Genomic DNA, 15,082 nt, shown 5'->3' on the forward strand with positions numbered 1-15,082 from the left:
CCGGGGAGCGGGCGCAGCTGTTCATCCCTGCCTGTCTCGCAGGCAGCCGCGATGCAAGGGCAATTTCAAAGCTACCTTTATGTACCAATCCCTGCCTTTTGCTGCCTGCGCTTGCATGTGTAGTTTTATAATGCAGATCCTGCAAAGAGTTAAAAGCCACATCCACCAACACAATGGGAAATCTCTTAAAAGCATACCTAAACCATCTCTAAGTGATCATTTCTACATGGCTTTCATTTAAAATAGGGCAGGAGAGGACTGGAAAGGTTCTTAGCCTACTTTTCTCAATATTTTGGAAGCTGTAAGTCATAACCTTTTGTGGTTGCTTGTGGGTTTTGTTTTGTTTTGTTTTCCCAGAGTTGACTTCATTTGTAACCAAATAAAAACTAGGCTCAACTTTGAATACTGATTCTTCACTTACGTTTTTTTTTTCATATTTCACTTGCCTGCCTTGCAGGTGAGTGAGGATGCGTGAGTTTGGATTTAATGACAGTTTCCAGGTGTCTCGTAAACCACCTCTATCCACAAAAACTGTCCTAGCCCAGTGCCTTCCCTTTTTCATCCAGTGTTCTTATTTCTTTACAATGTGTGTATCCTTGGCCATTTCAGTGGAGACTGAAGCAAAAGCAGGCATTTTAAAACTCTGTGCAATTTGCAGGTAGTCTTCATCATTTAATCATTCATTTAATTTGAACGTTTTCCGTGGTCTTGTCCTGTTACTAATGCACCCCTGCTTATACTTACTATTTGTAGCACTTTTTGTGGGTGATCTCTTCTGATTTTTCTTATATTGGTGTATATTTTATACTTTTTAAATCCAGCTTTATCATTTTCAGGTATTTCTGACCATGCAAGATTTGCCATTTTTTTTCTCGTCAGGCACTGCCTTTACAATGTGTGATTTGCCCTTGCACTTGTAATTGCTGAGGTTTTTTGATGATGTCATTGTTCCTGAGGCTTTTTAACTATGAGCTTGTACCTGTCAGCCCTTCAGGTTGTTTAAAATTTTATTTCCTGAGGAAAAAAGAAAAAAAAAAGTTCTTAATATTTGGCCATTCTTTCATTCCCTTTGATTTCCATTCCACTCTCTTTCATGATCCCTGTCACTTAGTTTTCCTTCTCAACATGGCATAATGCATTCTCAGCATGATGCCAAAGCATCTTGTGAGGCTTCTTTAGTATTCCACATTTTTACGTACAGCCTAGAAATGCATAAGTGAAATCCATTACATGTCTTGCCATAACCCTCCCTCTGCACGAAGAAGCAGCATTGAAACCTATGTGTAGAACACGGCTTGTTTGAAATAACTCTTGCAAACGAAGATCACAGACCTTGGAATGGGAGTTGAAATTAAGCATGTCTGTTAGTTGAAAAACAGAGCTATGAAGGAATCCAGAATTTCTCCTGTTTTGTAGGAAAAACAAACAAAAACAACAAAAATACCCACACAAACCAAACAAAACAACTACACACCAGAAAACAGCTGAGTCTCACCTTTTGAAAAAAACCCACCAAACTGCCCATCCCTCTATGTGCTGTTTCACATGAGCTGTGATGTTTCACCGAGGAAGCCTATGAGTTGTGACCAAGTGACCTTTTCCGAAGGTGTAGCTCTTCTGTGACCACAGTGTCCCCTCCTGAAAAGGGCTGATTTGTTCTTTAGTCTTCTGCTGCTTTTGCTGCTTTCTCCAAACACCTTCAGAAGCTAAAAAAAAGAGTGTCAGAAAGTAGAGAAAGCATGTTTTCAAAGCAACACTGTTTGTTCTATGCTTTTGTTACCATTTTCTTTCAGGATTTTGAAAGAGTTTTGTACCTGTTTGTGAAATGACCCACAAGTGTTCCAGAAAGTTGAGTAATTACCCTGTTTTACAGGCAGAAAGAGCATAAGCAGATTTATTTCTTCCAGGAACTAGTGAGTTACTCGTCATTCTTGCTTTGGATACACAGTTCCTGGTATTCAGAGACTGGTTGGTTGATTTTAAAAGGATTTAACTTGGGTATTTCTAGAAGCATGTCAGTAGTTCATTGAAGGTGAAGGGGAAACTGCTCCCTTCTTGGTGGTAACAGTTGTGTAGGCAGAGTCCTCTCTTAAAGGCCACAAAACATGTTCCAGAAGCCCAAATTAGCTTTCCAAGCCTGCTCCTGAGTAGTAGTTACACGTAGCCGAACAGTCTTGGCAGGTAACAATGATCATTAAAAGAGGGGGGAAAAGGCTTTAATTTTCTTTTGTTCCCATGAATTTCTCTACATTTAACATATCATTTGGCAATGAAAACCCAACAATTATCATAAAGAGTTATCACATGGGCTCTGGCATCCATTCCCTTGATAAAAAAAAATCCTCTTTTTTTTTTTTTTTCCTTTTTCCACAAGCAGAGGTTTTAAAGTGACCAGATGTGTGAATTCAGTTCTCCATTTGTCATGTTTCCCCTCCCTCTCCTATTCAAAATTCCTTGCCCATTATTCTTTTCCTACTCGGGAATTTTTTGCATGCCCAAATGCTTGTACGTACGTGGCTTCTTTGAATTTCTCTGATTCAGCACAGTCAAAACCATTGTCCGGGAATTACACGGAAATGTAGTTTATATTTGCTGAAAACATAATGAGTTGTTTGATGTCACGTTCTTCATTTGTGACTAATCAGATTATGACTACAGTGAGTCTGGCACAAATAAGAGGAAATAAAATGGTCTTTCCAATGGCCATGCTTGGAAACTAAATATCGCCATCACAAACGTCTCTTTTGTGAGTTCACCCAAAGATTAAATCTGTACAGGGAAGTAGGTGGAAAGTTGATTCCTTTGTGATGGTTGATATATTTTTGGTCACATTAGCAGACCTGTCTGCATTTTGGTCGTATCTGGCAAGCTGGCCAGTCCAATCTCAGCACTGATCTTACAGCAAAACCTTCCCTTTCGTCTCTCATTCCTCCCCAAACCCAAGCAACGCCATGGGGAGCAGGGAGAGGCAGAGTGGGCTCTGAATCAAATACTACTCTTGTATTTTTGTTTGTAAGTCTCTAGTAAGACTTTCTGCAGCAATTATTTACTAGGAGTTGCTTCCTTCATTATACATTACCTTACTTATTTCTAGAAAATGTGAAATGCAGGTGTTCTTCACTCTCTTCATCCTCAGAATTTCTTTCTCGTCTGGTGTGAGGTCCCCCCTGTGTAGTACAAGGGCAATGAAACACACTGCTCTGAAGAATATATTGGTTTGTAAGAAGAGGTTTGCAGTGGAAGGAACCGGGAGGGCAAGCGGCTCTTTTTTTCCATTGCCTAAACCGAAAAAGAGGAACGAGGAGCGTGTGGTTTTGTGTTGTAAGTGGTGGCAGTGTGTGCCTTTGCAGTACCCCCACGGGGACTTTTTAAAAAAGGATAAGCAGAAGTGATGTTAATATTTTCTTAAAATTTGGTCAAGCGCTTCTGCTTGCTTTACTGCACGGCTGAAACGAGCGCCTCTGGCGCTGAGAAGGGACCTGAGCACTTATCTTCTGCTGAGGTGGAAAGAGCCAGGGTATGGGTGTGCTTGGGACCCTTCCTGCTTCACTGCTGCGTCATTAGCAAATCTGGGAGCTTGTGCGTTCCCCAAACCCCGCGGCTGAGGACGAGCTGTCTGTCACCCACCTGCAGACATCCTGGAGAGGTACCTGCAGCACAGGGTGGGCTGTGGACCTTGCCTGGGAATGGTCCCTCGCCAGAGTCTGATGGGGAGAGAAAAACCAACAGCTCTCAAGCCCTGGGTTTATTTTTTATTTTTTCCTGCCTCCTCTTAAACTTTTGCACAGAGTATGATCTACACATCGGTTTTATTGCTCTGAGTTTAGAAACTATTATTTCAGTTTCTTTTATTCTGGAAAGTAAAATATTTTCCTTCAGGGCCGGAAAAAAAAAAAAAGTCTGGGCAAATACTGAAAAAAATCATCTCCAGTGCATATTCTGGTGACATTATTAATCTTTATTTTGGCTAGGAAATTAATTTGGGCTGCTGAAATACAAATTAAATTTACTTATGATAGTATCTGAGAGCTTGCTATTGCCAAATGCCCCTTGTGTATGAGCAGGTACATGTTGCTGTAGAAGAAAATGATAAAGTTGTTTGCCATATCTGAGTAATTGTTTCCTGATTGTCCAGGCCTATGCTGGGTAAATAGAAAGTTGTTGTTTTGTTTGGGTTTTTTTAACTGCACAGTTAATCTGCACAGTTGCTTCATCGACCCTTAAAAGAACATCTGTATCTTGTTTAACTTATTAATTCCTTCCACTTTCTTAGTATTTGAGGAATAAATTGGTTAATAGTTTGAGGAAGAAAATATCTTAGTCAAAATCTTAGGAACATTTAATTAAGGTTTTCTATTGGGAAATGTCTCTAATACATATCTTAAATCCTGCCAGCTGTTAGTCACCCAAACAATTCTTTTGAAGCTGCTACTGTAAGTATAGTTTTGCAGGGCTGGATCTACACATAAGTTTTCTATGGCAATCACCATTTCCTTGCTTACATCTAAAAATTGCTCCAAAGATACTGGTAATGAATAAGCCAGATGCGGCGTTGCTGATACATTGAAAGAACAGAGAGCTCAGACCTGCTGATGGTGATGTGTGGTGTTGAAATATCAAAATAGTTGTTTCTTTTGTTACAGATTGCAGAAGGGATGGCATACATAGAAAGAAAAAACTATATCCATCGAGATTTGAGGGCAGCAAATGTTCTGGTTTCGGACTTACTGATGTGCAAAATTGCTGATTTTGGGCTAGCAAGAGTCATCGAAGACAATGAATATACAGCAAGGGAAGGTATGTATTTTTATTTTTGTCTTTAAAACTTCAGCCTCTGGGAGGCAGTGAGGCTGTACCTAACAATGATATGGTCACCAAGGACAGAAAATGCTGTAACAACTTCCTACAGGCAGCATTCGAATGCCAACTATTTTTAGAAAGAAAGAGGAAACCAATAACCTTTCTGTGCTCCCCGGTCTTTTTGAAAAGTTTATTTTAAATAAATTTGAAGAACGAAGAAAACTCAGAGTACTTAGCTGCACACACATTTTTCTAAATTCAACAAATTAATTGCACAGCCACAGCTTCCATCCCACTGAATTCAATGCCGAGAAAATATGATCTTATTTTCTCTTCACATCCTTAAGTGCCACGTGCACCTCCTTTCCCTTAGGGAGAGGAAGGAGCCCTAGCAGGTGTAGTTGCTGGTAACAAGAAAACCTTTAGCAGAACTGTTTACCTTTTGAAGCTGCTTTAGGAGCTGCAGCACTGATTTGTGTGTCCAGCAGCATTGTTGCTGCATGTCGGGGCTCTGAGGGGCCGGATCATGTCCCTGCTCAGCACACGGATGGGAAGTGACATCGCAGCAGGGTCAGCACTGGCAAGAGGGGAAATCAGAGCATTAAAGAGATTTTTCTAGGTTTTGTCATGTGTGCTTTGCTAATGTTGTCAAGGAGCCTTTCAAGAAGTGCATGGTCAGTTCGTTGTAGTGAAAAGTTTTTATTTATGTTTCCATGCACAGATTGCATTGGGGTAACTTTTTGGAACAGGTTTGTTGGCTGGCTTTCCCCCTTTCGTTTTAAAGCCACTACCTCATATTTTCATACAGTCTGGATGGAAACTGTGGTAATGTAGGACAAGAGGGGAAGAACTAAGGTATGAGGAAGAATGAGAACAATGCAGTACACTTGGGATTAAAGGAAGATGAACTATTCAGTGGTCACTGGGTAACAATAGTTCAATAGATTAGAGGGAAGGGTCTGATTAAGCAGTTTTCAGAGGTACGGAACCCATATCTGTGGTTTTTAGCTAGCTCTGGATGTTTTATATTGATTAAGTTAACCTTTCAGGTTATAAATTCTTTATGCCAAGTTTCTTTGATGTGTTTTCTGCCATTCAGAAAAGTTTCCTAGTTTACCTGGTATTTTGTGGCAGAATGATAGAGCAGGCTAAAAAAGGAGCTAGAGAGAATCTGCTTGTATTACTCTGTTGTCTGAAGAGCTAATGTAATATTCCCTAGCAAAGGCTGATTGAACTTCTCTTATTTGACTGGAAGGAGTTTGCTTTTATATGGGATTTTCTGGAATCAGTTAATTAGAAATGAGAGACAGTATTTCAAGATATGACTTCTTAAGAAATGACCTGCTACTGCTTTTGCATCTATGGCTGAATGTAAAATGCATTAAAGTGTATGTTAAAGCTAAACTGACTTTCTTTAAAATAGGAAAAGTTAGTTAAAGTCTTGCAAAGTTCCAGGTAATGGGAATTGTAAGCTTGATGCCTGACCACTGGGCAGAATGGAAAATGGTGACTGTAATTTTAGCAAAAATTCACCGTACCTAAGAGTCAAAAGGTGGTATGTAACTTTCAGGATCTTATTTCCACCCCGACACAGGACATGCAGTTTGGCAACACGTGTCCTGCAGCACATCTCTGCTGATAACTCTTGGACAGAAGGAGTTGCTGATAACTTTGCTAATTTAGAGGTGTCATAGGCAAGTCACTTAAGACTTTTTAGTGACTTGATATTGGATGTTTAAATTTGCCTGTGACTGACTGAGACTGTACTTTTTTTTTACAGGTGCAAAGTTCCCTATTAAATGGACAGCACCAGAGGCAATTAACTATGGATCTTTCACTATTAAATCTGATGTGTGGTCATTTGGGATTCTCCTGTATGAAATCGTTACATATGGAAAGATTCCTTATCCAGGTATGGGCATGTGTTTATACCGTTACTCTGTATTTATACTTCAGTGTTAAAAAACAAACAAACAACAACAAAACCACAATACAGAAAATCTGCAGGGAAAGAGCTGACATCTGACAGTAGCAACAGCAGTGATTTGGAAAATGTCTTGCAGGTAATGTTACTGCTTTGAAAACTCACAGTCACCGTATGTGTAAACCACATGCCTCCTTGGGGTAAATTTTAGCAAATGGACTAATGGCACCATGAACACATAGTCATTTTGTATATATTTAGAAGGTGTTACAACTGCAGAAAATGCCACATAGTCACAGATCCCAGCTTTAAGGTCAGTAGCAGAGTCCCATAGCGAGGGTGCAGTGCTGCAAGTTCTAAAGGTGCTGTGTAAGCTGCTGGGGTTTTTAATATTGTAATATGTGAAAGTACTAAGAAAGCATGTTTTCACAAGCAAATAGGCTGGAATAATTTGTCACTGTTAGCTAATCTAAACAAATATGAAAGCAGACCCTAAAGCAGTGTTGATGTACTGCTAGGAATATTTACTCTTCATTGTTCCATGTGGTGCAGGTACAAGACTGCAGAGGAGTACCTCAGTTGTGGCTGCATTAGGTAGCTGTGAAATGGTTATGTGCTTCATGTTTGATTTTTCTTTCTGTTGAACAAAATACATATTAAAGTTTCCAGCACAGAAACAGTTTGAAGGAAGGGCATGTTTATGCCCACAAAACTGTCACATCTCAGGCATAGCTGATTAACTCCGGGCAGCAGACTGCATTCATTTAAGCTTACTGAGGTTATGGAAAATTGACCCAAATTCTCTCATCCTGTGGGTATATGGGAATAGTACAGCCACTTTTGCCTGTACTACACATCTGATAGATGGAGTAACTTCTGAGCAGAACCCTTAGGATCCTGCAGTTTTCAGCCAGTAAAGGGAGAGCAGATATTTCATCCAAGCAAAGCTTTTGCAGCACTTCCAGTGCAGCAGCTCTTGCTGTTTAAACAGTGAAAACATTCCCCCCACCACTTCATGAGCAGCTGGAATTCTGCATCCTGAACTGCCAGAGAGAGCCAGGGGGCAGACCCCAGCCCCTGAAATGACAGAAGGCTCAACACCTCTGGGCACAGGGAAACCAGACCCCCCAGGAGATGGGGGGAAGGGGTGATGGCGGCCAACTTTACACTATGGTATGGAAGAACATATCAACTTTCCATACAGGAGGTAGAGCCAAACCAGACATTCTCATTGCTCAGTAAGGCTCCAGTCCAGGAAAGCACTTAAGCTCAAGAGTAGCCCCCTCAAACTTCAAGAGGTGATAGGACTGCTTGCACAGCTAAGTGTTTAAACATATGCTCCGGGTTGGTTTTTAGGTAAGGGCTATAAAATATGTGACTGAGCAGCAGGTCCTCCTAAAGCTGTTCTAAGCACTGCTTGTGTCCTCAGGAAGTATCAGATGGGAGTTGTACACAGTTGAGTAATGTATGGTTCTTCCCACAGTCGGGATACCTTTTTTTTCCTGTTAGCATATGCCCAAGTATCCAGACAGTTGCCTATGCTGAGATGGCCTCACAAGATTATTTCTGGATGCCTTGAAAATTGTCCTACCCCGAGCAAACACACGAGCTCACCTGGAAACCAGCACTACAAAAATACGCAACTCAAACCAATAGTTAATTCCAGCTAAGTCTGCTCATTCTTTACCTCCATAAAACATGTCATATTTTTATTTTAAGAGCAAAATCAATCTGTACAGCAGACACTGTACTACTGTGGGAAAATACCTCTTCTAGGGGAAGTCTGGACAGTATTTTTTTAAATATGGGAGCATTTTTATGAGCACCATAAATAGGCCATACACTGTGGATTCATTTGTCAACCAGCAATTAGAAGCAGAAGCCTCTTGACTGCGTACTGGAAGATTCTAATAGTTTGCAGGCATTGCTTACATTAAACTGAAAGAGGGACATGTCTATTTTAAATAGTAGTATAAACTGAAATAGCCTATTAGACTGAAAGTAGATACTGAAGAATCAGAAGGACAGCAAAATAAATGGGTGACTAATTTATTTTACATGAAGAGATGTGACAGGTTTGGGCAAATTACCCCAGAATGGCAAGAGTAACCTAGTGACAGGTTGTAACCAGCAGCCACTGGAGAGAAGCAGTAAATTGATTTTTCAGTTCTAACAGGAGTGCTTCAAAATATTATTTTCAATTATTAACCAGCTCCTGCAACTAGACAGTATTAAGCATAAAGCTGCATTTGAAATAGTTTGAGTTGAAACTGGCAAGCGGTTAATACCCGTAAAGAAAATTCAGGCAGGCAACTTGGTAGGAAGCATTTCCAGCCAAGAAACTTGGGGCTTTTGTGATCTTTGTTCTTAAATTCCAACAGCTGTTTCTCTTCCTGAGAAAAACTCAAAGCAATTAGTAGGACTATAGTTTCAGGAACTACCTCTGAAATATGAAACAAGTATATGAATCCCTTGGCAAATAAGTTGAATTCATTGTTAAAACTAATTTCCAGATGATTATATAGTATGTGGAATATGGGCAACATCAATACTTGCGTTCCAATTATGTCTGCTGGTCTTCACAAGATACACCACTTTCTATGTGGTGGGATTCTTCTTCATACCACTGTGCTCACGTCATTTCCCAGGCTCTAATGTGAGGAAATACCTCTTTATTTGTGAAGCTTAACAGGTACCACAGTGTAAATTAACAGACACATAGCAAACCTTTAGAGCTAATGTCCCTTGCTATCATTTCAGAGGGTGTTAAGTGTGACAAATATGCATGTGGGATATATTTCTTTTACTGATTAGGATGTAGTTTTGATGAGGCAGGTAATTCTCTAGACACACACACACAAAAAAAAAAAAAAAAGAAAGAAAGAAAAAAAACAACAAAAAAGGAAAAGTTAAGACAGCTATTTTGAGAATACTGCTTGGACTGTGAGGTAGACAGGTAAGCCTTTTTGTTTAAATAAAACCCCAAACATAGGTGAGTATGTTCATGGCATATTTACTATGGAATACTGAGAAAAGTATTTTCACTTTAGTCTTGTGAACTTAAATAGTTCTTTAACAAATAGTTTTCTTGCAGGTTAGCTGAAACATAGGCTTTGTCCTTCGCATTCAGAATGTAAAAATCAGTCTTGCAGACGCTAGATCTAATCACAATCCTAGAAAGTACTTAAACCCACAGAATCAGCCCCGTTCTGCACAAAAACCCAGCAGCAGCAGTCCTCATGTAGCCGCACACAGTTAACTAAGACTTGGCGCGATATGAATAACTATTTTACTGCATACATTGTATACAATCCATTTCTTTAAGCTCAAGCAGTCAGATTGCTGTTCTCTGTAAAATGCTTTATTGGCTTTCTTCCTATGTTTATTTTGTCTTTATATAGCAGTAATTCTTTATTCTGTGGCAATATGCCATTAAAATACTGTTTTTCTACACACATGCACAGTATTAGCTCAGGAAAACTTCACTCCCCCTTCCAAAGCAGAACTGAAAATACAAAAGATGTGCTCAAACTAAGCACTCTGATCCAGACCCAGGTTTCATGGCTGGCAGTATTTCTAGCATAGGTTAAAACTAAAAGACTTGAACTGAAGTCAGCTATATGAGCTATAGCCATCTTGAACAATCATAGTTATATCAGATAAAGTTGTTATTTGGTTGTAATTCAAATGTGTCCTTACCTGCCAAGTGGCTTAAATCACAGCTTTAGTAGTCAGATAACACGTACAAAGATCTGCACAGTCTGCAGCGACAGAGCTGCACGGTCACCAAGTACTCGAAGAAGCACCACATCTTGTGTCTCCACTGCTGCCCTTGCTTGGAGCAGGACCTGTCCTGCCTCTTCTCAGCAGAGAGCAGCAGCTGTCCCCGCACCCCTGGGGAACCAGCACGTGCGGGAGCAGTGAATGTCAGGCACACACCCCACCAGAGGCTGAGCTGCCTCGGAAAAACACGTGAGAAACTCTAGTCTTAGGGAGAACTGTGCCACGTGGAGCATTTAGCCTGAGAAGCGGCCAGTGGCTGTGTGGTCTGGAAGACCTTTTCCAGTAGAGGGAAGGTCTTCACTGGTGGTGGCAAATCTCTAGGCTGACACATGGGTGGTTCCTGCGTGCCCAGTCACCAGAAGAAACAGTGTTCACTGGAGAACAGAAAGCTTTGAGTCTGAGTGCTGGAGAAGGCAATCCTGGCACAATTACTCCACTGGGTTGCAGAACATTTGCAGAGGAAGGGACAAGCTGATGAGCCTATTTGTTGGCCCTGGCATAGGTGACCTCCTGAGAGTAGGTGTTGAAATTGTTCTGTAAATCAGTCTCTCGAGGATTTGAAAAGGTGGGGGGGAAGGGAAAGAGAGGAGGAGGATGGAGTCCAGGGCAGGCCTCTCTCACGTGATGTTAGTTGGCATTTGAAGCTCAGGATGCACTTCTGGTAGTTACAGTTCTTATCCTCTGAAAGAAAGCCATAACGGGGAAACAAAGCAAAGCTTGGCACAGCTGGCAGGAGGGTTTTGTGCAACAGGAACAGGATGAGGAAGAAGGGAGGGGAAATTGCCTGTTACAAGATCACAAGTGTCAGCATTCAGTGTCTTGCAATCAGCAGTGCTGATACAGGAGCTGATGTAGAAGAAAACCTGGAAGTGTGTCACTGCATTGGGAGGGGTGACTGGCAGCATGGTCAAACAGGTAGGCTGGTCTCCATCTCAGTATGGATGGGGTCTACAGCGAGCTGGTTAGAAGGTCTGCAGCCGGTGACAAAGGCTGGTGCCCAGGTGGGCTTTTGCTGTGAATCTCACCACTGCTGGAAGCAGAACAGTGGCAGGACGAGTCAGTGGAGAGCAGAGTTTGTTCTGGAGACAAGCATTATGATCTCTCCCACAGTCTTGTTAGACTTGGCACCAAAGAGGTCACTACACTCAACTGGGGAAACAGAAATATTCTCCCAGGATTTTCAAAGCAAGTCCCTCGGTGCTGATGCACATCTCAGCTTCGTTTATTGAACTCATATTAGTAGCTACCTTTAATAAGTAGTAATGGCCTTGTATTATCAGGTGAAGATCTTTAGGGTGAAGTAAATAAAAAAGAAAAAAACCCAAAATTATTCAGGAATTGAGATAATTTGATCAAAACTTTCTTTTTCTCTTGAAGGTATGAGCAATTCAGATGTGATGGTTGCTCTTCAGCGCGGGTACCGAATGCCACGCATGGAAACCTGTCCAGCTGAGCTTTATGATATCATGAAAACATGCTGGAAAGACAAAGCAGAAGAGAGGCCAACGTTTGATTATCTACAGAGTGTGCTCGATGACTTCTACACAGCAACAGAAGGGCAATATCAACAACAGCCATAGAACAAAGAACAATTTTTTCTATTGACATGGATCATTGGCACAGACTATTATTTGAACGACTGCTCAAACCAATTACTTCATGCGTTTGAATGTCTTAACCGAGTGTGGAAGCTGAAATGCTGAAGAGTACTTCTGCAGAGAAATAATCATGTTTTTCTTCAGTTAAAACAGTTCCTCTAAAGACTTAAGTTCTCCTTAAATGCTCTGTTTTGCATCTGCAGAAGGGTCCCAAACCAAGGAGGCTTTTGGGGTGGGGAGGGAGAAGGAAGGAAAGTGATCATGCACTGGTACAGTTTGACAAAGCCTGCTCACAATCTCAGTCACAGAATGCATTACAAGGAGACCTTTATAAAAGGGGCAAGAAGATGCATGAGTAGCTATTTCTGAAAGAAAAAGTCATGAAGGAGAACTTAAAAGTTTTAAGACAGGGTGATGTTCTTAAAGTATCTTTCTTGAAATTCAGCATATTGTGAAAATTATTTTTATATGCTTGTTATTTCATATTAGTAGTTGGAGTACTGTCACCTCTTGTTAGACTTTCTAAATGATGTCATGGTTTCCTTTAAGGCAGTGTTACGTATGTGATTCTTTACACTGAACATGATTCTGTTTTACTGCTGTGTTACTTGTACTAATTTCAAAATCATTTTCAAAGCATTGCCCAGCTATCACAGATGCAGAAGTGCAATATGAATGCACACAATGGCAGAAGCGGCAGCACACCGAGCTCTGCGTTCAACCTTCAGCTTCCCACAAGGCCAAAGTCATCATCTGAAGTCCATGGAAAAGCACAGGATTTTGAAGGAAGTTAATACTTTCACTGGTAACAGTGAAAATATTTTAATCTTTATTTTTAATCCTCTGATTATTCAACAATACAATATTTTGCTGCTTTAATCAACTAACCTCAAATCTGTTTTAAAGCTAAAACTAGCTCTAGCACTCTCAAAACAATTTGTGGAAATATTCAATAAGATATCAAGTTGCATTGCAGAGACACTATAGATTTGTTGCTCAGTATATAAATCTGCTTCCTAAAAGTGAACGCAGTTTGCTAAGCTCTACATATTGTTCTATCAACTTAGCAAAACAGCTGAGCTAATGCAATTGCAATGTAACTACAGCATAGATTACTTTTTTTTTTATTTTGCCCAAAATGACACTGGTTCTTACAACCGAAACCCAGTCCATCTTTGCCAACCCTCAGCCCCATTATTTAGGCAAATGGTACTTTGTAGAAGCTTAAAACCCTTTTGATAAAGCTTCACTGTGCCTGCAGTTGAAGTTCAGCAGCATAAACATTAATTGCTTTTCTTTTCCATTGGCTTCCTTCACTCAAACTGTGCAGTTTAAGCAGACTATCAGTTAAATATGTAAATAGTTTCTATTGTATGGTGATTTTTAATTTTAATAAACATTTAATCTGAAGCAAGTTCTGTGGTAGTAATTTGAGGTAAAACAAATGGCCAATGTTCTATCTAGAGTGGTAGCTTCATGTGGCATTGGGGAACATCTGTTCATCATCACTAACAGGATTATTTTGCAATGGCAAATATTTACATATTCTGCTTTCCTTACATTCATTGAGCTTTGAAAAGAACTGAAGCAGCCATTTCTGCATCCTTGTCAGAGTTTCTTTTTGGTCTGGAGGGCAGGAAGAGAGGAAGTCAGGCCTCATCTGTCCTTTCAAACAGCTGCTTAGATGTCTCATAATGGCAACGCAGTCCATTGCAACTCTCTGGAAAATGTTACAGTTAAGAGTTGGTCAGTGCTTCACTACAGGCTTCATTTTCTTTTAAGGAGAAAAATAAAGTTAAGATAATGTAACCTTGTCTTTCAAACCATTTCCTGTAACCAAAGAGTTCCGGGAAACAAAGGAGAACATGGAAACAGCAGTTACTCAGGGAATAAGAGGTTAGTGTTACATAAACTTGCTAACGTACACTCTCAGACAAGTGACCAACTGTGAAGGTGTAGTACTTCATCATTTGAAATGGTGCTACAGAAAGTTTCCAACATTGGCCCATTTTGATTATTTGGCTTTTTAACTTGTTTGAACATTGCTGTTATTGGATGGACTTGTATGTAACAGCTTTCTTATTGATGGAATCAACACTCAGTGTATTGTATCACTACACCAAAATATCCTTTAATAGCTGGAGTAATTTCTGTGGGAGTAGAATAATATTTTAGAAATTCTAAACTGGAGGTATTATAGGCCTTTAGAACTACTGGAGCTATTTACATATATTTAACATGAGAACAGCACTGGCTCAAGTGCTACATCTCCAGCCTGGCTAAAGACACAGCAGAGTGATTACTGATCACTGCATTCATACGGACCTTCCCAAAACTCAGACAATCTGGCAAGAGCCACAGCAGAGAAGGGCTGTTCTGCATGTCACACAGGAAGGCTGCACCACCTGGTATCTCCACAGGGAGGGTCAGGCTCTTGCTCTGAACGGGGTCCCCTTCCACTGTGAGAAACAGCATTGCAGGGACTGATCGATCCCATTTACTTACAGATCCTGCTTTGTTGTAAAACAATCCTCTGGTGCTCACAGGCATGGTATTATACTTTCACAGAACTTAGAAAAAACTCTCACCCTTACTGACTGCAATGGCTCTAAGAAAGCTATTTTGAATTTTGTCATGCTCCAAGTCTTCCTTCCTAGATTTACTCAATAAAAATAAGTAATATAATCAGTGCTATGATTCTTTCATCGTAAGATCATATGTCAAGCACAAAGCTCATTTGGCCTCTAAGTGTATGATCTTATCTTGATTTCACCAATTTTCTCACCTTTATAAAGTGAACAGTCAGAGCTTAAGTTCACAATGGAAAACTTTATTATAAATAGATTTTGCAAAGTTTAATACATATTCTTAGCAGAAATTCAAATGACATTAAAACAAGTTCCTTTACAAAGCCAAGTTTGCTGAAAAATAGCAAGGAGCCAGATAAAACTTCATTGTGTTGCCTCTTCTATGAGGC

General features: G+C 40.3%; 1 protein-coding gene across 4 annotated transcripts in view; it reads left to right on the top strand.

Moving 5' to 3' along the window:
• Positions 1–13,560, top strand: part of LYN (LYN proto-oncogene, Src family tyrosine kinase) — a 50,118-nt gene extending 36,558 nt beyond the window's left edge. For all 4 annotated transcript variants that reach the window (XM_065630234.1, XM_065630232.1, XM_065630233.1 and 1 more), the window contains exons 11-13: positions 4,644–4,797; positions 6,581–6,712; positions 11,885–13,560. In XM_065630234.1, coding sequence (XP_065486306.1) covers positions 4,644–4,797; positions 6,581–6,712; positions 11,885–12,087 — 489 coding nt within the window. In that variant the 3' untranslated portion in view covers positions 12,088–13,560. The remainder of the gene's footprint in view (positions 1–4,643; positions 4,798–6,580; positions 6,713–11,884) is intronic.
• The last annotated feature ends 1,522 nt before the right edge of the window (positions 13,561–15,082 follow it).

The sequence above is a fragment of the Caloenas nicobarica genome, chromosome 2 (assembly GCF_036013445.1).
Source record: "Caloenas nicobarica isolate bCalNic1 chromosome 2, bCalNic1.hap1, whole genome shotgun sequence".
Lineage (NCBI taxonomy): Eukaryota > Metazoa > Chordata > Aves > Columbiformes > Columbidae > Caloenas > Caloenas nicobarica.